This window comes from Protomyctophum bolini (assembly GCF_963924005.1).
Source record: "Protomyctophum bolini genome assembly, chromosome: 4".
In the NCBI taxonomy this organism is placed as follows: domain Eukaryota; kingdom Metazoa; phylum Chordata; class Actinopteri; order Myctophiformes; family Myctophidae; genus Protomyctophum; species Protomyctophum bolini.
The window spans coordinates 32,100,209-32,125,596 of NC_137865.1; the positions used below are offsets into that span (position 1 = coordinate 32,100,209).

At 43.2% G+C, this 25,388-nt stretch overlaps 1 protein-coding gene across 1 annotated transcript in view; it reads left to right on the top strand.

Annotated features, from left to right (window-relative positions):
* Positions 1 to 25,388, top strand: part of prrt4a (proline rich transmembrane protein 4a) — a gene marked incomplete at both ends in the record, with an annotated part of 48,997 nt that overhangs the window by 14,204 nt on the left and 9,405 nt on the right. Inside the window, 11 exons of the mRNA XM_080762179.1 lie at positions 10,826 to 10,873; positions 11,244 to 11,297; positions 11,874 to 11,894; positions 11,986 to 12,072; positions 12,346 to 12,396; positions 12,497 to 12,550; positions 13,294 to 13,329; positions 13,426 to 13,465; positions 13,553 to 13,695; positions 13,787 to 13,939; positions 14,071 to 14,225. Coding sequence (XP_080618305.1) covers positions 10,826 to 10,873; positions 11,244 to 11,297; positions 11,874 to 11,894; positions 11,986 to 12,072; positions 12,346 to 12,396; positions 12,497 to 12,550; positions 13,294 to 13,329; positions 13,426 to 13,465; positions 13,553 to 13,695; positions 13,787 to 13,939; positions 14,071 to 14,225 — 842 coding nt within the window. The remainder of the gene's footprint in view (positions 1 to 10,825; positions 10,874 to 11,243; positions 11,298 to 11,873; positions 11,895 to 11,985; positions 12,073 to 12,345; positions 12,397 to 12,496; positions 12,551 to 13,293; positions 13,330 to 13,425; positions 13,466 to 13,552; positions 13,696 to 13,786; positions 13,940 to 14,070; positions 14,226 to 25,388) is intronic.

The following is a 25,388-nucleotide window of genomic DNA, read 5'->3' on the forward strand; positions in this document are numbered from 1 at the left end:
CGGAGGAGCAGAGTCCAGTGGATTAGCGGAGGAGCAGAGTCCAGTGGATTAGCGGAGGAGCAGAGTCCAGTGGATTAGCGGAGTCAAGAGTCCAGTGGATTAGCAGAGTCAAGAGTCCAGTGGATTAGCGGAGGAGCAGAGTCCAGTGGATTAGCGGAGGAGCAGAGTCCAGTGGATTAGCGGAGGAGCAGAGTCCAGTGGATTAGCGGAGGAGCAGAGTCCAGTGGATTAGCGGAGGAGCAGAGTCCAGTGGATTAGCGGAGGAGCAGAGTCCAGTGGATTAGCGGAGGAGCAGAGTCCAGTGGATTAGCGGAGGAGCAGAGTCCAGTGGATTAGCGGAGGAGCAGAGTCCAGTGGATTAGCGGAGGAGCAGAGTCCAGTGGATTAGCGGAGGAGCAGAGTCCAGTGGATTAGCGGAGGAGCAGAGTCCAGTGGATTAGCGGAGGAGCAGAGTCCAGTGGATTAGCGGAGGAGCAGAGTCCAGTGGATTAGCGCAGGAGCAGAGTCCAGTGGATTAGCGGAGGAGCAGAGTCCAGCTGCTCTTGGAACCCTCCTCAGAACAGCGGGGGGGAGAGGTACAGATTTGGCTCCCTGCCTCTCCCCGGCCTGTGGACCCGGCAGACCGGTGAGTGTGTTGTTACAATGTTACAATCATGTTATTACAGTGTTACAATGTCATTAGCGTTACAATGTTTTTGCAAGGTTACTACAATGTTAAAAACAGTTTTCGAGGGAATTTGAGTACTTCCGGTCATTCCTTAAAATTTTGAGGTAGTTGCACTTGAGTTTTTCCCCCAATATCTTTTACTTCTACTAGTACTAACCACTACATCTCGGATCCAAATATTATACTTTTACCTCCACTACATTTATTTGAAAACATTAGTTACTAGTTACTTTGCAGATTATTTATTATTTATTACAAAACATACATTAACCACATAGACCTGAGGACTACAAATGCCTTCTAAATCCTGACAGTTTTCTGAAAAGCCCATGTTTCTATGTCAGTCGTTCTCAAACATTTTCATGCCAAGGACCCCCAAAAATATATGTAATTGGCCGCCGACCCCGATCTGAAAATATGTTTTTCCAGTGACAACCCCCCCCCCCCACCCATAAGCAAAGATTTTAGTTAAAAACGTTCGCTCTGAAATAATATACATTAAAAGATTTGCACCACATTTTCATGATTTTTCAAAAATAGCAGACCTACAAGCTCGAAGCGTGGCACCGAGTGCAGAGTCCAGTGGATCTCCACCGAGAGGAGCAGAGTCCAGTGGATTAGCAGAGGAGCAGAGTCCAGTGGATTAGCAGAGGAGCAGAGTCCAGTGGATTAGCAGAGTCGCAGAGTCCAGTGGATTAGCAGAGTCAAGAGTCCAGTGGATTAGCGGAGGAGCAGAGTCCAGTGGATTAGCGGAGGAGCAGAGTCCAGTGGATTAGCGGAGGAGCAGAGTCCAGTGGATTAGCGGAGGAGCAGAGTCCAGTGGATTAGCGGAGGAGCAGAGTCCAGTGGATTAGCGGAGGAGCAGTCCAGTGGATTAGCGGAGGAGCAGAGTCCAGTGGATTAGCGGAGGAGCAGAGTCCAGTGGATTAGCGGAGGAGCAGAGTCCAGTGGATTAGCGGAGGAGCAGAGTCCAGTGGATTAGCGGAGGAGCAGAGTCCAGTGGATTAGCGGAGGAGCAGAGTCCAGTGGATTAGCGGAGGAGCAGAGTCCAGTGGATTAGCAGAGGAGCAGAGTCCAGTGGATTAGCGGAGGAGCAGAGTCCAGTGGATTAGCGGAGGAGCAGAGTCCAGTGGATTAGCGGAGGAGCAGAGTCCAGCTGCTCTTGGAACCCTCCTCAGAACAGCGGGGGGGAGAGGTACAGATTTGGCTCCCTGCCTCTCCCCGGCCTGTGGACCCGGCAGACCGGTGAGTGTGTTGTTACAATGTTACAATCATGTTATTACAGTGTTACAATGTCATTAGCGTTACAACGTTTTTGCAAGGTTACTACAACGTTAAAAACAGTTTTCGAGGGAATTTGAGTACTTCCGGTCATTCCTTAAAATTTTGAGGTAGTTGCACTTGAGTTTTTCCCCCAATATCTTTTACTTCTACTAGTACTAACCACTACATCTCGGATCCAAATATTATACTTTTACCTCCACTACATTTATTTGAAAACATTAGTTACTAGTTACTTTTCAGATTATTTATTATTTATTACAAAACATACATTAACCACATAGACCTGAGGACTACAAATGCCTTCTAAATCCTGACAGTTTTCTGAAAAGCCCATGTTTCTATGTCAGTCGTTCTCAAACATTTTCATGCCAAGGACCCCCAAAAATATATGTAATTGGCCGCCGACCCCGATCTGAAAATATGTTTTTCCAGTGACAACCCCCCCCCCCCCCCCCCACCCATAAGCAAAGATTTTAGTTAAAAACGTTCGCTCTGAAATAATATACATTAAAAGATTTGCACCACATTTTCATGATTTTTCAAAAATAGCAGACCTACAAGCTCGAAGCGTGGCACCGAGTGCAGAGTCCAGTGGATCTCCACCGAGAGGAGCAGAGTCCAGTGGATTAGCAGAGGAGCAGTCCAGTGGATTAGCAGAGGAGCAGAGTCCAGTGGATTAGCAGAGTCGCAGAGTCCAGTGGATTAGCAGAGTCAAGAGTCCAGTGGATTAGCGGAGGAGCAGAGTCCAGTGGATTAGCGGAGGAGCAGAGTCCAGTGGATTAGCGGAGGAGCAGAGTCCAGTGGATTAGCGGAGAAGCAGAGTCCAGTGGATTAGCGGAGGAGCAGAGTCCAGTGGATTAGCAGAGTCAAGAGTCCAGTGGATTAGCGGAGGAGCAGAGTCCAGTGGATTAGCGGAGGAGCAGAGTCCAGTGGATTAGCGGAGGAGCAGAGTCCAGTGGATTAGCAGAGTCAAGAGTCCAGTGGATTAGCGGGGGAGCAGAGTCCAGTGGATTAGCGGAGGAGCAGAGTCCAGTGGATTAGTGGAGGAGCAGAGTCCAGTGGATTAGCGGAGGAGCAGAGTCCAGTGGATTAGCAGAGTCAAGAGTCCAGTGGATTAGCGGAGGAGCAGAGTCCAGTGGATTAGCGGAGGAGCAGAGTCCAGTGGATTAGCAGAGTCAAGAGTCCAGTGGATTAGCGGATGAGCAGAGTCCAGTGGATTAGCGGAGGAGCAGAGTCCAGTGGATTAGCGGAGGAGCAGAGTCCAGTGGATTAGCGGAGGAGCAGAGTCCAGTGGATTAGCGGAGGAGCAGAGTCCAGTGGATTAGCGGAGGAGCAGAGTCCAGTGGATTAGCGGAGGAGCAGAGTCCAGTGGATTAGCAGAGTCAAGAGTCCAGTGGATTAGCGGAGGAGCAGAGTCCAGTGCATTAGCGGAGGAGCAGAGTCCAGTGGATTAGCGGAGGAGCAGAGTCCAGTGGATTAGCGGAGGAGCAGAGTCCAGTGGATTAGCGGAGGAGCAGAGTCCAGCTGCTCTTGGAACCCTCCTCAGAACAGCGGGGGGGAGAGGTACAGATTTGGCTCCCTGCCTCTCCCCGGCCTGTGGACCCGGCAGACCGGTGAGTGTGTTGTTACAATGTTACAATCATGTTATTACAGTGTTACAATGTCATTAGCGTTACAATGTTTTTGCAAGGTTACTACAATGTTAAAAACAGTTTTCGAGGGAATTTGAGTACTTCCGGTCATTCCTTAAAATTTTGAGGTAGTTGCACTTGAGTTTTTCCCCCAATATCTTTTACTTCTACTAGTACTAACCACTACATCTCGGATCCAAATATTATACTTTTACCTCCACTACATTTATTTGAAAACATTAGTTACTAGTTACTTTGCAGATTATTTATTATTTATTACAAAACATACATTAACCACATAGACCTGAGGACTACAAATGCCTTCTAAATCCTGACAGTTTTCTGAAAAGCCCATGTTTCTATGTCAGTCGTTCTCAAACATTTTCATGCCAAGGACCCCCAAAAATATATGTAATTGGCCGCCGACCCCGATCTGAAAATATGTTTTTCCAGTGACAACCCCCCCCCCCCACCCATAAGCAAAGATTTTAGTTAAAAACGTTCGCTCTGAAATAATATACATTAAAAGATTTGCACCACATTTTCATGATTTTTCAAAAATAGCAGACCTACAAGCTCGAAGCGTGGCACCGAGTGCAGAGTCCAGTGGATCTCCACCGAGAGGAGCAGAGTCCAGTGGATTAGCAGAGGAGCAGAGTCCAGTGGATTAGCAGAGGAGCAGAGTCCAGTGGATTAGCAGAGTCGCAGAGTCCAGTGGATTAGCAGAGTCAAGAGTCCAGTGGATTAGCGGAGGAGCAGAGTCCAGTGGATTAGCGGAGGAGCAGAGTCCAGTGGATTAGCGGAGGAGCAGAGTCCAGTGGATTAGCGGAGGAGCAGAGTCCAGTGGATTAGCGGAGGAGCAGAGTCCAGTGGATTAGCGGAGGAGCAGTCCAGTGGATTAGCGGAGGAGCAGAGTCCAGTGGATTAGCGGAGGAGCAGAGTCCAGTGGATTAGCGGAGGAGCAGAGTCCAGTGGATTAGCGGAGGAGCAGAGTCCAGTGGATTAGCGGAGGAGCAGAGTCCAGTGGATTAGCGGAGGAGCAGAGTCCAGTGGATTAGCGGAGGAGCAGAGTCCAGTGGATTAGCAGAGGAGCAGAGTCCAGTGGATTAGCAGAGGAGCAGAGTCCAGTGGATTAGCGGAGGAGCAGAGTCCAGTGGATTAGCGGAGGAGCAGAGTCCAGCTGCTCTTGGAACCCTCCTCAGAACAGCGGGGGGGAGAGGTACAGATTTGGCTCCCTGCCTCTCCCCGGCCTGTGGACCCGGCAGACCGGTGAGTGTGTTGTTACAATGTTACAATCATGTTATTACAGTGTTACAATGTCATTAGCGTTACAACGTTTTTGCAAGGTTACTACAACGTTAAAAACAGTTTTCGAGGGAATTTGAGTACTTCCGGTCATTCCTTAAAATTTTGAGGTAGTTGCACTTGAGTTTTTCCCCCAATATCTTTTACTTCTACTAGTACTAACCACTACATCTCGGATCCAAATATTATACTTTTACCTCCACTACATTTATTTGAAAACATTAGTTACTAGTTACTTTTCAGATTATTTATTATTTATTACAAAACATACATTAACCACATAGACCTGAGGACTACAAATGCCTTCTAAATCCTGGCAGTTTTCTGAAAAGCCCATGTTTCTATGTCAGTCGTTCTCAAACATTTTCATGCCAAGGACCCCCAAAAATATATGTAATTGGCCGCCGACCCCGATCTGAAAATATGTTTTTCCAGTGACAACCCCCCCCAACCCATAAGCAAAGATTTTAGTTAAAAACGTTCGCTCTGAAATAATATACATTAAAAGATTTGCACAACATTTTCATGATTTTTCAAAAATAGCAGACCTACAAGCTCGAAGCGTGGCACCGAGTGCAGAGTCCAGTGGATCTCCACCGAGAGGAGCAGAGTCCAGTGGATTAGCAGAGGAGCAGTCCAGTGGATTAGCAGAGGAGCAGAGTCCAGTGGATTAGCAGAGTCGCAGAGTCCAGTGGATTAGCAGAGTCAAGAGTCCAGTGGATTAGCGGAGGAGCAGAGTCCAGTGGATTAGCGGAGGAGCAGAGTCCAGTGGATTAGCGGAGGAGCAGAGTCCAGTGGATTAGCGGAGGAGCAGAGTCCAGTGGATTAGCGGAGGAGCAGAGTCCAGTGGATTAGCGGAGGAGCAGAGTCCAGTGGATTAGCAGAGTCAAGAGTCCAGTGGATTAGCGGAGGAGCAGAGTCCAGTGGATTAGCGGAGGAGCAGAGTCCAGTGGATTAGCGGAGGAGCAGAGTCCAGTGGATTAGCAGAGTCAAGAGTCCAGTGGATTAGCGGAGGAGCAGAGTCCAGTGGATTAGCGGAGGAGCAGAGTCCAGTGGATTAGTGGAGGAGCAGAGTCCAGTGGATTAGCGGAGGAGCAGAGTCCAGTGGATTAGCAGAGTCAAGAGTCCAGTGGATTAGCGGAGGAGCAGAGTCCAGTGGATTAGCGGAGGAGCAGAGTCCAGTGGATTAGCAGAGTCAAGAGTCCAGTGGATTAGCGGAGGAGCAGAGTCCAGTGGATTAGCGGAGGAGCAGAGTCCAGTGGATTAGCGGAGGAGCAGAGTCCAGTGGATTAGCGGAGGAGCAGAGTCCAGTGGATTAGCGGAGGAGCAGAGTCCAGTGGATTAGCGGAGGAGCAGAGTCCAGTGGATTAGCAGAGTCAAGAGTCCAGTGGATTAGCGGAGGAGCAGAGTCCAGTGGATTAGCGGAGGAGCAGAGTCCAGTGGATTAGCGGAGGAGCAGAGTCCAGTGGATTAGCGGAGGAGCAGAGTCCAGTGGATTAGCAGAGTCAAGAGTCCAGTGGATTAGCGGAGGAGCAGAGTCCAGTGGATTAGCGGAGGAGCAGAGTCCAGTGGATTAGCGGAGGAGCAGAGTCCAGCTGCTCTTGGAACCCTCCTCAGAACAGCGGGGGGGAGAGGTACAGATTTGGCTCCCTGCCTCTCCCCGGCCTGTGGACCCGGCAGACCGGTGAGTGTGTTGTTACAATGTTACAATCATGTTATTACAGTGTTACAATGTCATTAGCGTTACAACGTTTTTGCAAGGTTACTACAACGTTAAAAACAGTTTTCGAGGGAATTTGAGTACTTCCGGTCATTCCTTAACATTTTGAGGTAGTTGCACTTGAGTTTTTCCCCCAATATCTTTTACTTCTACTAGTACTAACCACTACATCTCGGATCCAAATATTATACTTTTACCTCCACTACATTTATTTGAAAACATTAGTTACTAGTTACTTTTCAGATTATTTATTATTTATTACAAAACATACATTAACCACATAGACCTGAGGACTACAAATGCCTTCTAAATCCTGACAGTTTTCTGAAAAGCCCATGTTTCTATGTCAGTCGTTCTCAAACATTTTCATGCCAAGGACCCCCAAAAATATATGTAATTGGCCGCCGCCCCCGACTGAAAATATGTTTTTCCAGTGACAACCCCCCCCCCCCCCCACCCATAAGCAAAGATTTTAGTTAAAAACGTTCGCTCTGAAATGATATACATTAAAAGATTTGCACCACATTTTCATGATTTTTCAAAAATAGCAGACCTACAAGCTCGAAGCGTGGCACCGAGTGCAGAGTCCAGTGGATCTCCACCGAGAGGAGCAGAGTCCAGTGGATTAGCAGAGGAGCAGTCCAGTGGATTAGCAGAGGAGCAGAGTCCAGTGGATTAGCAGAGTCGCAGAGTCCAGTGAATTAGCAGAGTCAAGAGTCCAGTGGATTAGCGGAGGAGCAGAGTCCAGTGGATTAGCGGAGGAGCAGAGTCCAGTGGATTAGCGGAGGAGCAGAGTCCAGTGGATTAGCGGAGGAGCAGAGTCCAGTGGATTAGCGGAGGAGCAGAGTCCAGTGGATTAGCGGAGGAGCAGAGTCCAGTGGATTAGCAGAGTCAAGAGTCCAGTGGATTAGCGGAGGAGCAGAGTCCAGTGGATTAGCGGAGGAGCAGAGTCCAGTGGATTAGCGGAGGAGCAGAGTCCAGTGGATTAGCAGAGTCAAGAGTCCAGTGGATTAGCGGAGGAGCAGAGTCCAGTGGATTAGCGGAGGAGCAGAGTCCAGTGGATTAGTGGAGGAGCAGAGTCCAGTGGATTAGCGGAGGAGCAGAGTCCAGTGGATTAGCAGAGTCAAGAGTCCAGTGGATTAGCGGAGGAGCAGAGTCCAGTGGATTAGCGGAGGAGCAGAGTCCAGTGGATTAGCAGAGTCAAGAGTCCAGTGGATTAGCGGAGGAGCAGAGTCCAGTGGATTAGCGGAGGAGCAGAGTCCAGTGGATTAGCGGAGGAGCAGAGTCCAGTGGATTAGCAGAGTCAAGAGTCCAGTGGATTAGCGGAGGAGCAGACTCCAGTGGATTAGCGGAGGAGCAGAGTCCAGTGGATTAGCGGAGGAGCAGAGTCCAGTGGATTAGCGGAGGAGCAGAGTCCAGTGGATTAGCGGAGGAGCAGAGTCCAGTGGATTAGCAGAGGAGCAGAGTCCAGTGGATTAGCGGAGGAGCAGAGTCCAGTGTATTAGCGGAGGAGCAGAGTCCAGTGGATTAGCAGAGGAGCAGAGTCCAGTGGATTAGCGGAGGAGCAGAGTCCAGTGGATTAGCGGAGGAGCAGAGTCCAGTGGATTAGCAGAGTCAAGAGTCCAGTGGATTAGCGGAGGAGCAGAGTCCAGTGGATTAGCAGAGTCAAGAGTCCAGTGGATTAGCGGAGGAGCAGAGTCCAGTGGATTAGCGGAGGAGAAGAGTCCAGTGGATTAGCGGAGGAGCAGAGTCCAGTGGATTAGCAGAGGAGCAGAGTCCAGTGGATTAGCAGAGGAGCAGAGTCCAGTGGATTAGCAGAGGAGCAGAGTCCAGTGGATTAGCAGAGGAGCAGAGTCCAGTGGATTAGCAGAGGAGCAGAGTCCAGTGGATTAGCGGAGGAGCAGAGTCCAGTGGATTAGCGGAGGAGCAGAGTCCAGTGGATTAGCGGAGGAGCAGAGTCCAGTGGATTAGCGGAGGAGCAGAGTCCAGTGGATTAGCGGAGGAGCAGAGTCCAGTGGATTAGCAGAGGAGCAGAGTCCAGTGGATTAGCAGAGGAGCAGAGTCCAGTGGATTAGCAGAGGAGCAGAGTCCAGTGGATTAGCAGAGGAGCAGAGTCCAGTGGATTAGCGGAGGAGCAGAGTCCAGTGGATTAGCGGAGGAGCAGAGTCCAGTGGATTAGCAGAGGAGCAGAGTCCAGTGGATTAGCGGAGGAGCAGAGTCCAGTGGATTAGCGGAGGAGCAGAGTCCAGCTGCTCTTGGAACCCTCCTCAGAACAGCGGGGGGGAGAGGTACAGATTTGGCTCCCTGCCTCTCCCCGGCCTGTGGACCCGGCAGACCGGTGAGTGTGTTGTTACAATGTTACAATCATGTTATTACAGTGTTACAATGTCATTAGCGTTACAACGTTTTTGCAAGGTTTTTACAATGTTAAAAACAGTTTTCGAGGGAATTTGAGTACTTCCGGTCATTCCTTAAAATGTTGAGGTAGTTGCACTTGAGTTTTTCCCCCAATATCTTTTACTTCTACTAGTACTAACCACTACATCTCGGATCCAAATATTATACTTTTACCTCCACTACATTTATTTGAAAACATTAGTTACTAGTTACTTTGCAGATTATTTATTATTTATTACAAAACATACATTAACCACATAGACCTGAGGACTACAAATGCCTTCTAAATCCTGACAGTTTTCTGAAAAGCCCATGTTTCTATGTCAGTCGTTCTCAAACATTTTCATGCCAAGGACCCCCAAAAATATATGTAATTGGCCGCCGACCCCGATCTGAAAATATGTTTTTCCAGTGACAACCCCCCCCCCCCCACCCATAAGCAAAGATTTTAGTTAAAAACGTTCGCTCTGAAATAATATACATTAAAAGATTTGCACCACATTTTCATGATTTTTCAAAAATAGCAGACCTACAAGCTCGAAGCGTGGCACCGAGTGCAGAGTCCAGTGGATCTCCACCGAGAGGAGCAGAGTCCAGTCGATTAGCAGAGGAGCAGAGTCCAGTGGATTAGCAGAGGAGCAGAGTCCAGTGGATTAGCAGAGTCGCAGAGTCCAGTGGATTAGCAGAGTCAAGAGTCCAGTGGATTAGCGGAGGAGCAGAGTCCAGTGGATTAGCGGAGGAGCAGAGTCCAGTGGATTAGCGGAGGAGCAGAGTCCAGTGGATTAGCGGAGGAGCAGAGTCCAGTGGATTAGCGGAGGAGCAGAGTCCAGTGGATTAGCAGAGTCAAGAGTCCAGTGGATTAGCGGAGGAGCAGAGTCCAGTGGATTAGCGGAGGAGCAGAGTCCAGTGGATTAGCAGAGGAGCAGAGTCCAGTGGATTAGCAGAGGAGCAGAGTCCAGTGGATTAGCGGAGGAGCAGAGTCCAGTGTATTAGCGGAGGAGCAGAGTCCAGTGGATTAGCGGAGGAGCAGAGTCCAGTGGATTAGCGGAGGAGCAGAGTCCAGTGTATTAGCGGAGGAGCAGAGTCCAGTGGATTAGCGGAGGAGCAGAGTCCAGTGTATTAGCGGAGGAGCAGAGTCCAGTGTATTAGCGGAGGAGCAGAGTCCAGTGGATTAGCAGAGGAGCAGAGTCCAGTGGATTAGCAGAGGAGCAGAGTCCAGTGGATTAGCAGAGCCGAGTCCAGTGGATTAGCGGAGGAGCAGAGTCCAGTGGATTAGCGGAGGAGCAGAGTCCAGTGGATTAGCAGAGGAGCAGAGTCCAGTGGATTAGCGGAGGAGCAGAGTCCAGTGGATCATCGGAGGAGCAGAGTCCAGTGGATCATCAGAGGAGCAGAGTCCAGTGGAGTAGCGGAGTCGCAGAGTCCAGTGGAGTAGCGGAGTCGCAGAGTCCAGTGGAGTAGCGCCCCCCCCACACACACACACAGAGTCGCAGAGTCCTGGCGTAACGCTTTCTTGGTTTATCGACGTTTTTAGCATCCTTTTGTATGAAACTGTACCTCTGTACTTTATTGGGTTTATGCATAGCTACACAGCAAAATCCTGACTGTTCTTTTAACTATGACTGAAAATGAACCCTTTGCTATAACACTCATATATAGTATATTGCCATATACTGTTTAAAGTAGTCATAAAAAAAGAACATTGCTACCATTGACTTGATGGTGTACCTTTATGTATGTAACAGTGGGCTCAACAGACAATTAATATTGTTATCAGTTGAATTATGTTCATAAGGGTGACTGATGTATGTATGTTTATTTTAGGGAGCTCCTGGAAAGGAGGATTTGGAGGAGGGGATGACAATGACAGAGGTAAGTATGTTATGGGAAATGTGATTCCTTAAATTTGTTCTCCACCACTGGTACTGGGCCTGATAATAGTTGCATGATGTCTGAATCAGCTCAATTGCTTTGGTAGTTGAATGTCTTACACTTTGCTCTGACTTTATGGTAAATGCAAGATGGGGGGGGGGTCCCACATTTCAAAACCATTGAACTACTGTCTCAAGGGGCAAGTTAGTTGCGTTGGATGCTTGCGCATGAATAAAAATTACAGTTCTGTTAGGCTTCGTTAACTAAGGTTTCACAATATGTCAAATAACACACATAGTTAATAACTTAAGCACAACAATAAACATCTAGCATTAGATGTCATTTACCAAATTGAGGTTGCCTGTGTTAGGTCGTGGAGGAAGAGGCAGAGGAGGACGAGGAGGAGGATTTAGGAGCGACTCGGGTAAGAACACATTTGGGCTGCATACAAATCTGTGGTATACTATCGATATTACTGCGCATGATAAGTAAAGACAGTTGCCAAGGGATGCCCGCTGGCCAAGTGGCCCAGGCTCATGCTACATGGGCTCTGGCCTGCCAGGGCGTCATGTGTTCGAGTCCCGTTCATGACGACCTTTGCTGCGTGTGTCTCCCCATCTCTCTCCCTCTTTACTATCCTTCTTCACTTGATACTGCCAAAGGCAGAAAACTCTTCATGCACGCATGAATGCAAAAGAGAAAGGTGTATTTCAGAATTAATCAGGTAAACATAAATTTTTATGTGCAAGCCTGTCAAAACAGCTCTGCTTTCACCATACAGTAACATTAACTAATTGTACCGGTAGTTTTACTCAAACCATTAAACCCTTATACATGCTTGTAATGTATGAATGAATCAAGATTACATTATTCTGGAATTCTATTTTCAAGTCTCATGAAGCCCATACTGTACGTGTACGTGTACTGTATGTGTCGGTGACATTATTTCACAACACATTGATAGCTTAAATATAGCTAAACTTTTGCCCTTGTTTTGCAGGAGCTGATGAGAAGGGGAATGGTAAGTACTAGTAGTATTATTGGTGTTGACTGTTGGCACTCTTAAAAATGTACATGTTTATATTATACTATGTCTGATTATGTTTGTTTAGATGAAGCAGGTAGCAGCTGGAACAGTGGAGGAGGAGGCAGCAGCTGGAACAGTGAAGGAGGAGAGAGAAGAGGACGAGGAGGCAGAAGTGAGACGGGCTGTGGCTGATCTACATATAATTCATACTGGTGAAGTAGCTTATTGAAAGAAATCCATGTGAAAACATGCTTTAACAAGACAGCCATTGAAATCAGTGGTTCTTATGTCACCCCTCCCACCTCTCAAACGTCCCGCTCCAAAAGAGCCACAACCAAAAATAGACATTGAAAATTGAAAGGAAATATAAAGCAAGGAAGAAGTTAAGTATACACAGTAAAATCGGGTTCTTACAGCTTATGACGGTAATATTTGTACTTGACAGGAGGCAGCAGAGGAGGTCGAAGTGATGGAGATGATGGAGGATCTACAGAAGGTAACTAAGGAGAGAGGTGGATTAAACTAGATGAACTGGGCCACTGGATTGTCCATAAATGATTTGCTATTGAACTGATTGTATTATTTTTTCTTCCCAGGGTTTGGAGGTGGAGGAAGAGGAGGCAGAGGTGGCAGAGGTGGCTTCCGTCAAGGTATACTTTTATTAAAAATCCAACTTAAGTTATCTGGTAATTTTAGTAAATATTGGTATAAAGTTTGTTAAAGTCAGCTCTATCTGGAAAATTCCACAACAAGCTTGTAGAATCAAAATTGACTGTGGAAAAAAGTGTCTGCATTGCACCACCGACTCGAGACAGACTGACAAATGCTTCTGATGTCCCACCTGCGCCACTTCAATTCACAATTGCAACATAAATAAGTCCTGTATTGAAATTAGTTGAAGCCTATAGCTTGCTTCTTAGCAGAAATGGAAATTCAAAAATATATGTCAAAAGATATTTAAAAACATTTTCGTGACCTGAAATTACGAACGGATGAGCGCTTCCTGTGCAGGAATTTATGGAGGCGGATGGTTGTGGAATGGTTGACTATCAACTAGCAAACAGGCAGCTGCAATGTTTGCTCACTGCCATCAATCTTCTCTATTTTGTCTAAAATCAATATTCCTTGTTCTTTTCACTTTGGGAAAAAAATTATGCATTTGAAAATAGTTGTATGTGTGCAGTTTCATTTTTTAGCTTTGTGCTTTAACTGTGCTCTACTTGCCTGAAAAGGGAAGAAATAATAAAAATGTATTCGTGAAGTAATTCTATGTTAGTGTAACTGCAAAAATGTGAGGAGGAGGTAAATTTATCATGATACATCATTGTAAAGTGAATTAATGAGTCATGTTCATGAGTGAATGTCAACTGATCCTTCTTGTGTAATGCTGCAGGATATCGTGGCAAAGATGAAGAAGTCTTTTCTAAAGGTAATTTGTGTGGATAAGGTTCCATGTTTGAGTTGGTTAGCTTCAGCTTGCATTGGGGACACATGCTAAAAATATATATTATTTTATCTGTAACAGGTTCAACAGAAAACACTGAAGATGGAGGTGAAGAGAGTAAGTAATTCAAATAAATGCATCCATTGTAATACATTTCTTGTATACTTGTCCAAAAGTCATTCTAACTAAACCTTATCCCTTTCCCTAGGACCAAAGGTGACCTATATTCCTGAAGCCCTCCCTGAGGATGAAGAATCCATTCTTTCCCACTACGAATCTGGCATTAACTTTGACAAGTATGATCAGATCATGGTGGATGTTAGTGGCAGCAACCCACCAAAGGCCATCATGGTAATGATCTGTTACCAGTGTTCTCATCAGTTCAGTAGTCGTGAGTAGTTTTCTTGGACAGCAATGAAACCCTGTTTGTCTCCATTTTCAGACTTTCGAGGAGGCACAATTCTGCAAGTCCCTGAAAAGGAACGTGAGCAAATCCGGCTATGTGAAGCCAACTCCAGTGCAGAAGCATGGCATCCCTATCATCGCTGCGGGCAGAGACCTCATGGCCTGTGCCCAGACTGGATCAGGCAAAACGGTGAGATTCAGCTGATGCTTTCATCTAGAATGACTTATGGTTCAGGACAGGACACATTGTTCAGATTAAAAATACATCCAGTGGTGTAATGAACCACTACATACGAAGTGGATGTGTTTTCCTCCCTAAAGGCTGCCTTCCTGCTGCCAATGCTCCAGAAGCTGATGGCAGACGGAGTGGCAGCTAGTCAGTTCAGTGAGCTGCAGGAACCTGAGGTCGTGATCGTTGCCCCAACCAGAGAACTGATCAATCAGATCTACATGGAGGCCAGGAAGTTCGCCCATGGGTGTGTATCGTCAAAATAGTTTGAAGTTCTGCAGTAGCACATGGTAAAAAATAATTATCTGCAAGCTCAGATGAACTTTCAGGAGATCAGCAGCAGTCTAATATGAAAAACTTACATGTAAGCTGTCCTTTACATGAACTACTATCAATCAGTGGCATTTTGAACTATATCTATTAGCAGAAGTGACATCAGTTTAGATCATACAGCTTTGTCAATAGTGTAGTAGCAACACGGAACATAATCATTTGAGTGTAAAAGTGCACACTGGCCAGAGGCCAATAAAACACACCAATGATGCCATAGTAGTATATTAATGAACACATTTTTCTCATCTGACCTGTGTAGGACATGTGTGCGTCCTGTTGTGGTGTATGGTGGAATCGCAACTGGACACCAAATCAGAGACATCTGCAGGGGATGCAACGTGTTGTGTGGGACTCCAGGAAAGCTGTTGGATATGATTCAAAGAGGAAAGGTAAAGGAAGCCTTCAATTCAGTAATGGTGGTTGCAACTATCAATTATTTTCTTAGCGATTACTATATCGATTGTTAAAAAAAAAAATTAGAAGCATTTTGTATATATTATATATATACTTTATTAAATGTATGAATCCATTACCGGTAACCCCATAAGTGTTATTTTACATTTAGATTAACAAATTGGTTTTTAAAGTTTTTTGTCTATAATTACATAACCAAAATAGGGACTAATTGATTATTTTATAAATTATAGATAATCATATCAAATACAGATAATTCTGGGGGTCCTTGACGTGAAAAAGGTTGAACACCACTGACATAGAAACATAGGTTTTTCATAAAACTGTCAGGATTTAGAAGGCATTCGTAGAATCGTCCTCTGGTCTAAAATGGCTTAATTCTCAGGGCTTCTGGGTAATCCAGTCTCAATGCAATGCCTATATATGGAGTGTCATGACATCCTCCGTATCGCTCTGTCCTCACTACTTGTGTCACAAGGCATGATGGAGCCACGGGTTTTGCAGGTTTTCATAGTAATCTACGGTCGCAATTACTATGCAGAATGTCCCATTTCACACAAGTTATCAAATGTATAAATTGTATACAAATATTTTTGAAAAATGGCAGATCTACAAACTCACAATGTGTCGCATCGCATGCTTGTAGATCAGCAATTTTCAAATGGCCGAAGTGTATATAGGGCTTAATGTGGTTGATGTGTGTTTTGTAGTAATGATCTAAAACTGTGGGTCTCAACCAGTGATCCGGGGACCGCCAGTGGTCCTTGAGGGGGTTCCAGGTGGTCCCCAGCTAAATGATGAGTTGGTAACCAAATGTACCCTTATTAGATCTTTAACTCTTGAGAGCGTAAAATGATACCAATATCATTTTACGCTCTCAAGAGTTAAATTATTGTTAAATATCTGCATCACTTAAAGTCCACACAATTAGAGAATGTAGAAGAATTGTTATTTTGATCAACTAAGGGACCACCAGTCTTGATGATGTACAATGATGATGATGATGAGCGCCCCTCACTTCACACGGGTGTGATTTTATAGACGGCTATGTGTGTGGCTGTGTTCCTGGGTCCCTGTGTCCGAGCATGAAAATAGCGTTATAGCGTTTGTTCACCACAAAGTGTCACTGTTGCACAGCCTAATACACAGACACACAGGCAAGGGAGGAGGGCTTGCCTAGTACAGTACAGTACAGTACAGTACAGTACAGTACAGTACCGTACCACCACTCACTTCAGACTGGTCTGATCTTTTTATAATATATTTACTTTTTTTGTTTGTTTTTAAAGGAGAATGATGCCTGGTGCTCTTGGAACCCTCCTCAGAACAGCGGGGGGAGAGGTACAGATTTGGCTCCCTGCCTCTCCCCGGCCCGTGGACCCGGCAGACCGGTGAGTGTTATTACAGTGTTACAATGTTATTGCAAGGTTACTACAATGTTGTTACAATGTTAAAAACAGTTTTCGAGGCAATTTGAGTACTTCCGGTCATTCCTTTAAATTTTGAGGTAGTTGCACTTCAATATATATTCCCCAATATTTTTTACTTCTACTAACCACTACATCTCAGATCCAAATATTATACTTTTACCTCCACTACATTTATTTGAAAACTTTAGTTACTAGTTACATAAGGAGAAGAGACTGGAGCAGCACGGACATTTAGAGCCTTTTATTTAGGTGCTGAGTATACAAAACGACTAACGTTTAGAACTTGCGGTCTTCATCAGAGTCATCGACCGCAAGTTCTAAACGTTAGTCGTTTTGTATACTCGGCACCTACATAAAAGGCTCTAAATGTCCGTGCTGCTCCAGTCTCTTCTCCTTATGCAACTTTGATGTCCTTGCACCGGATCAGCCGTTTTAGGCTTGAGGCGTGTTGGTAGACTCCCTTTCTACCCATTAGTTACTAGTTACTTTGCAGATTATTTTTTATATTTATTACAAAACATACATTAACCACTTAGACCTGAGGACTACAAATTCCTTCTAAATCCTGACAGTTTTCTGAAAAGCCCATGTTTCTATGTCAGTCGTTCTCAAACATTTTCATGCCAAGTACCCCCAAAAATATATGTAATTGGCAGCCGACCCCGATCTGAAAATATGTTTTTCCAGTGACAACCCCCTCCCAACCCATAAGCAAAGATTTTAGTTAAAAACGTTCGCTCTGAAAGAATATACATTCAAAGATTTGCACCACATTTTCATGATTTTTCAAAAATAGCTATTACTCTTCAGAGAGGGGGTGATGTCGACAGAAGGTTATGCCAGAGAGAGCTCTATTGGATCCACACTCTAGAAAGTTTACAACCCTTAGGTCTCAATGTAGATTTCGATATGAGTGTTTTTATATAAACACATGACAAAAGACAAAAGATTACATTTGCTCTTTGCTTTATGATGGCTATGTGCCTGAGGTTTTTGCATTTGATTGCATTATTGGCTTTTGTTTTTTTCTGTTTTTTTCTGTTTTTTGTTTACTTCGTTTGTAAATAATTGTAATTTTTTCCCTGTGATGTTTTTCTCTTGTCTAAATGGACACTTGGTGTCTTTGGGTTAGTGATCGACCGATATGGTTTTTGGCCGATATTTCCGATCACCGATTAGTGGAGAATCAAAAAGCCCGATAGCCGATATTATGACCGATATTAATTTAAGTAAAAAAAAAATTTTTTTTACAGTAACTAAATTCTAACACAACAATTCCTTTAAATGCATTGGAGAACATTTATTGCTTATAAAAAGTTAGTGCAAGAAGCACCAACATCGTTTTCAGTAACAACCCCCCCCCCCCCATCAAATGCAGCTTTAATTTAGTGCAAACATGTACTGTAGCAGAATATGGAACATAGTGCTGTATGAAGTGCAGGCACAGGCTTAAAACATTTATTTAAAAAGAAATCAGGGAAAAATAATCAGTTTATTTATCCAAATTGGTGATCTACAAGCCCACAGCACATTGCAGCATGACATGTTGAGAGCTTGTAGATCTGCTGCCCAAACTCCCCAAAGCCATGTGACCTTGTTGTTTTTACTCCACCACTGAAATTTGCCACTTTCAAGATCATAATTTTATAGCAATACAAGACAATAGCCTTGTATGTCTCAAAACACTGGCCTACCGTTACATTATTGTCAACTAAATACATATGAATTAGAAATTAAGACAAATATTGACAATGCTACTGATTGGTTCATTCTTCATTGGCTTGCAGTTAGTTATTGCACATAGCCAAAATGCAATAATAATAATAATAGGCTGGTCAGGATGGGGGGGAAAAGTTGTCCTTTTAGAAAACATTCAGTTGGCTCGCATGCATGCACGCACGCACACGCACGCACACACACACACACACACACGCAGCATGTGGGCACGCGCGCGCGCGCGCACACACACACACACGCAGCATGTGGGCACGCGCGCGCGCGCGCACACACACACACACACACACACACACACACACACAAAGAACCGTTTACATCTGCTGTAAGTTTGCAGCGTTAGCATAGGAGCTAGCGTTGGCTAATGCAAGATGAAAACAGCAATGTTTATGGTTACAAGGTTAGTATTACTCCTTCTAGCCCTGGTCCTCTCTCTTTTTACTCCGTGTGTGTGTGGAACTGGGAGGGAGGGAGGAGCACAGGCACTAGGCAGAGCGTGCTGTGCTCTGTGTGTGTCTACTCCTCCGTGTTAGACACGCAGCTAAGCTATATACATCTCCTTACAACCGTACTCTACCGGATTTTCAATGAGAGTGGAGTGGTTGTTGTACTTTTTTGCGCATTTATGACAAAATATAATAATCGGCCGTTTTTTTTCGATTATTAACTTTTACCACCGATACCGATATTAATAAAAAACATGAATATCGAAGCCGATAATCGGCCGTGGCCGATTATCGGTCGATCACTACTTTGGGTGCCTTGTAGTCTCACTGAGAACTACAACTCCCATGAGTTATCTTTCAAATTGAAATGTTTTGACATAGGTGTGATCAATCATCCAATCAAATGATGAACATATATTCTGTCCTTTGTCACTTTTTGATTATGCCTGAAGAAGGTCAGTAGACCGAAAGCTTGCCAAACAATAAATGTGATTATGCACAGATGAGTGTGCGGAGCTTCTCTTTATTTTCTCTTATATTACCTTTGTGGCTCCAGCACCTCCCTTAAGTTTTTTCCAGCAGATGAGCGGTGGTTATTTTTCAATTTTTGTCAAAAATAGCTATAAAATCAATACTTTTGTAGTTTTGCTGAAGTACATTTTAAATTCTGGACTTTCACAGAAACAGTATTTCTATACAGCACTATTGATACTTTTACTTAAAGGACAACTTTTGATTTTTTTCAATCAAGGTTCATGTTTTAGGTTATTAGAGAAAGTAAAAGATGAGTGTACATTTTCTTTCATTTGCTACTGTACTTTCTTTCGTTTTAGCAATTTTTATCTATTTTTGACATGGGGGTGGGGGCATTCGAACATGGTGCTAAATAATGTTTTCTACTGTCAAAAATAGCTAAAATCGTTCAAACGAAACAAAGCAGCAAATGAAAATAAACCAATAAACACTCATCTTTTACTTTCTCTAATAACCTAAAACATGAACATTGGTTGAAGAAACCTTCAAGTCAGAAATGAGAGTACTTATTCCAACATTTCCATCAATACTTTTTAATAGTATTCATCATTGCGGTTAGAAGATTTTTTGTAGCTACAGCATTGCAGTGGCAAAGGCAATACCTTGCACTGCGAGCTGTTGTGAGCTTGTAGATCGGCTATTTTCAAAATCTTTGCCTTTCTGATGTAATTACCAATTTGGCTAATGTTTGATCATTTTTGTGGTTGCTTTAGACGCAGCAATGTCTTATTAGTTTATTTTTATTTGTAGTGGAGTAAAAGCATATTTGCCTCTGAGATGTAGTGGAGTAGCAATTAGGGCGGAGCTATGCCCGATTGTGGTCCCAAATCCTAATATAAATGTGCCACGTCTTTGCGTGCGTGTAAATACTACTAAATACTAGTTATTATGCAATTGTGATGGGCCTAAGGGTGTGTGGGTGGGGGTGTTGTGTGTGTGTGTGGGGGGGGGAGGGGTGTGTGGTACAGTATGTGGTATGTGTGTTGAATCTGTTTTTAATTGGTTGGCCAAATGTTTTCCCTATCTTGTTGTTTCCTTCCCGCCAGGTTGGCCAACCAACTGTTTGTGTTTGATTAACCCCCTTTTGTAGTACTTTCCAGGTGGCAAACGTTGAATTTGTGTCACTCTTCTAGTGACACAAATTAACAGATATGAATTAGTGCCGTATTACCCTACATAGCTATTAGGACGTTGCAGTGGTGTGGATGTTAATGCACACGTGTGCGTGTGTTTCATTCAATGAAACAATTGACAAATTTAATTTCTTCAAGACAATCTACGAATTTCATTTAATTTCCCATCATTCATTGGACTCCCATCATGGCAAGGTAACTATATTCCCTTTAAAATATGGATTAATGGCATCTGCTGAATGCCTAAATTGTACATTGTTGATGAAAATAATATTAAATATATACACACACACACACAGCAAGGTGTATATATATTTTTATTATTTTATAAACAATGTACAATTTAGGTATTTAACAGATTCCCTTAATCCAGAACAATTACAGTAGGCAAGAACAACAACCTGCTAATAATGAGCATTTTCTTTTGTTTTGTTCTTTCTCTCAAGGTTACAGAGCCTATAGTTTGAAGCTATATATTAAGTGACAGATCACATACTACTTTAACAGAAGATGATGCTACAGATCTTGACTCCTAACCACTATTGCTAATGAAGAACCGTACAGTCATGCTACTTGGACTGCTCATAAAAGAAGATTGATATACGAGGAAAATATATCCGGCGTCCCTTCAGACTTAGCCAGTGAGCTTGGCCAGGACGGAATCCACAGTAAGAGAGGGCAAAAGTGCTGGGCTGGATGGCATTCCCCGGTGGTCTTGAAGAACGAATCTAGACATAACATCATCCCAGTGCCTAAAGCTGGAGACCTCTCAAAAGCAGACAACTACCGAGGTTTCAGACTGACACGTACCACCACAAAGGTCCGTCCAGCCATCTTCAACAGCTTCTCCGTAGTCGGGTCGTGGGGGAAACTGCTCCACCACCTCCCTCTCCAAAGCAATCATTTTAATAATATCATTATTAAAGCTCACAGCACATCTCATTCAAGACACTGAACTTGCAGATCTGCCATTTTTGCCATCCAAATGCATTATATGGTTAAATGGGCCCTAAGCATAAATTAACTAGAAAAACTGCCCTTCTGGGCACAGGTCTCCACCAGGAGGATAGGAGAATGTGTGATGTTTGGCAAAATGTTTAGGAGTAATTTAAACGTGTGTGTGTGTGTGTGTGTGTGTGTGTGTGTGTGTGTGTGTGTGTGTGTGTGTGTGTGTGTGTGTGTGTGTGTGTGTGTGTGTGTGTGTGTGTGTGTGTAAACATTAACATTAACAAACATTGCGTAACACAAACATTGTGATTTTTAATGTTTGTATTATATAAGCTCCCCCAAAAATAAACGAGCTTCCAAAAATGTACAAGCGCCCCAAAAATCATCATCATCATAATTTATTTAATTCACGACCATCACATGGTATGGAGCACAGATTCATAAAAGTAAATCAAAAGCATACAATACATTATACAATATACAGACAAGTCAGACATATCGAACGGCTTTCACTATTTGAACAGTGGAAGAACATTTTTCAAAAAAGCACCCAATTTATAGATTACTTTTGTTTTTCAGATTTTAGTAATGCAATTAATTTAAACATAGAAGGGTGTGTAAAAAAATAAATTGGCAGGTATTTTTGCCTGAAATTCATAATGCTAGTATTCTTACATTCCAACAAAACATGGTACTCATCTCCAATTCTGACATAGGTTACAAATCCTCTGACTTCTTTCCAGTCCTAATATCTACCGATGACCTTTGGAATTCTTGTGTTGTTTAGCCTAAAGTTGCAAATAGCCTGTCTATACTTGTCACATGATGTCATACTATTGAGTTCACTTTTGCAAAAACTGGTCTGTCAACCTTTGTTTCGACAGTTCCCTTCAGCCAGTCAATGTATTTTCTTCACCTGTGCAACCCAAGGTGACACATGGACACCTGTGTTGAACAGGTTAAGCAGACAGTCGTACATTATTCGACTCAGTTTACTCTCTCAACCGGGCCCTACCCGATAAGTCTCTTCTTAACAGAGATACGAATTGGGTACCTCCCCAGCTCACCATACACCATATGACTACAGGTAGTTGTTTTAACTTTTAGGATATACTTTTTAAGATGTAATTTTTCTAATTTTTCCGAACACCCAGATGTGTACAGCATGACTTGTGAGACCAATTTGTCGAAAAGATCTAGTGCAACATTTACTGGTAAATCAAATGATCTACATTTACTAGGGAGGGAGTACATGGCATGTGAGGCCTGCTTGTGTAATTCTTCGATAGCAATCTTAAATGATCCATTATAATTCATAATAACTCCAAGGTATTTGAAGCTATGGACAATCTCTAGATTGACTCTATTAGCTCAGCTTTTTACATCCAAAGACTGTGACCTTTGTTTTTTCACTATTGATTTTCAATTTCCATTTTTCACAGAAACCACACATCAGGTCTATTGCCTTCTCCAATCCCTCCTTTGTATTTGACATGACAATTGTGTCATCCGTGTATAATAATACCAAAACCAAAAGCTTACTTACAAAGAAATCTGATTTCACGCCATTAACAAAAACACGCGATTTAATACATATTCATTACTATATCCATAAATTTACCCTTGATGCTTACTTTAGATACTTTATACCAAAGGGCATCCCTCCAGACTGTATCAAATGCCTTACTGTAATCAATAAAGGAACAGATTAATCTCTTCTTTTTAAAGCAAAATAATTCAACAATGTGCTTCAGGAGAAAAATATGGTCACTGGTGGAGTCATTTTTTCTAAAGCCTGCCTGGGTTTCCATCAAGAAACCCAGTCTGCTAAATAGAAATTAAGCAGCATTGCATTTAGTAGCCTACATTTGTGAAGTATCCAATCTTCGGGGAAGATACCAGAGTCAAGGATCTTGTTAAACAGGGCTGTATATAGTGGCATGAAAATGCTTGCTGTACATTTGATGTACTCATTTAAGACTTGATCAATACCTGCTGCCTTGCCCGATTTTAATTTTGAAATAACCTTGTTAATTTCCTTATCTGTGAATCTAGCATTTAAAGCACTGTCGTCATGGGTGAGTGTTTCGAAATCAACCTCTGGCATCTGACTCATTTTCACATGTAATATATGTATTTATATACTGCATGGATGTATTTCCTGAATGGGAGTCTATCAAAACTATCAAGCCACTTTAACCACATTATGGTTCATTGTTCCTGCCATGTCCTTGTATACTCAATCTTTTTTTATTTATAATGGTGTTGTGTCTGAGCTGTTTTTATTTTATTTTCTTTATTTTCTTTTACTGTTTGTTATTATGTTCTTGTTGTGTAATGTCTTGTTGTTGTCTTTAAATGTCTAAAAAACCAATAAATATACTTTGTAAAAAAAAAAAAAGACTACATAGGGATGTTCATCTGGTGGGATTGGGCATTGCTCCTTATTTCTGCTGGGGCCACTAAGCATCTTCCAGAAAAGCTTTGGGTTTTTAGACTTTATACTCAGCAGCTCCTTATTAAACGAGTTTCTATATTCTTTCTGGGCTGCAACTCTTTCTTGTATTCTTTATTTAACCTTACGTTTCTGGAAGTTATTTCATTTTGATGTAATTTGTGCATTCTCTTTGCTTTAAGATATATTTTCCTTTTTTGATAACACTCTTTATTAAACCATACTGCATTTTTATTTTGTTTCTTTGCATTTCTAGGTCTATCCATTCTTTTAGGGAATGTGACTGCTGCGCTACTAATCAGAATATTACAGGTTTCTTTTGTTATTTCATCCACTGATAGGTTACCTTGATCAAGTAATAGTTTATTCAATTTATCAAGCTGAATGTGTTTTATGTACTCGTCTGCCTTAAGTGGTTCCCATTGACCTATTTATTGATTTTCACTATTTACATGCTCCGTAGGGCCCTCAACCTGTTGAACTCTTTCCATGTTTACCTCCAAAGACACTTCCACCATACAATGTTTATCAGAAAACTGGGTGAAAATCATGTACACAGAAGCCTCTGGCCTGGCTCACAATGAAAGGGGAATGACACTTTTCCGAAATGTATGTCATCCCCACATCTTCCGTTTAGTATACATAACTCAAGGTTTCTGCATACTGTATAGGTCTAACAGCGCACTGCCATAATTTCCAACGTCTCTGTGTGCATCAGCTGATTTTCTTTGTAAAGGAATATTAAATAATTCCAGCATTCCCACATGGCACTCACTTTTGCAGACATTCTCATCTGGGTTCCATTTATCCCCCTCAACTAGGACATAATCATCCCTTTCTTGTGTATGGCCATTCATATCACCACAGCTAAGAAAATAATTATTTTCTAATGCAATGTCAACAATTATTTGCATTAGACAATTAATTAATTAATTTGTTAATTCATTCATTCATTCGTTAATTAATTAATTAATTCACAATCTGGGTACCCATTGGCAACAAAGGAAAAACAGCACCCTCATTTCCTTAGAATTTGCCTCACAGTCTGTCTCGAGAGACAAATTCGCCAGTTCGCCAGTAGATGGAGTAAGACCTATGCAAATTCGAGGAACAGGCTTGTGTTCATGACTTCATGGGCTGAATTATTTTGGCTGGATGGTTCAGTCCTGGAAAGGCCATTTACATTTTGAGCCTTCTTTGGCTTCCAAATTAGCCTAATTCTGTTCTTTTAGGCTACTTTTAAGGCTGTTTATTGATTAATCAATAAAAAAAAACATACATCTGTTATTGTCCCATTCACTGTCACAGTACAGTAAGAAAACGCCATGGATGGCATCTATACAAGACTGTTAGGAATGGCACTTGATGTCACATGGGCATGCCACATCAGAATGTTTGTTTAGGGCAGGGGATTTCAACTGATTGTGAACCAGGGACAACCACCCAAGAATCTGAATCTGGGGACAACTGTTGTGTTGGGTGGGGATTTGGGCTAACATTACCATAGTTCTTTTTTGGGAGAGCTAACCCACTGTTTCTCAACCAATTGTCCACCGAGTACTAGTGGTCCATGGTATAATTATGTCTGCACTGGTGGGGGAAATGTTTTAAAATGAAAATGAATAAAATACCTTTGATAAATGTATTAAAGTTTAAGCTTGAAAATGAATAGTGTCGTACACGCAACAAATCATATCAAGCCCTAATCGGTCATTATTATTAAACTGAAATATGCTAGTGGTCCAGAGCTCAAAAAAGGAGGGAAGGTAGAGAACCACTGATCTATTCTTATCTCACGGATGTCACGGTTAACCTAATTCCATTTGAGGACTCAACCAGCAGCTCTGTGCACTTGCCTTCTTGAGATTTGAACTCCCCTTTTCTGTGGAATGTCTTCACCTCCAACTTCCAGTGAATTAGAACAATGACGCGTCATCATAGATCACCAGGTAATTTAGTTTCTCAAGCTGTGCCTGCTTTGCT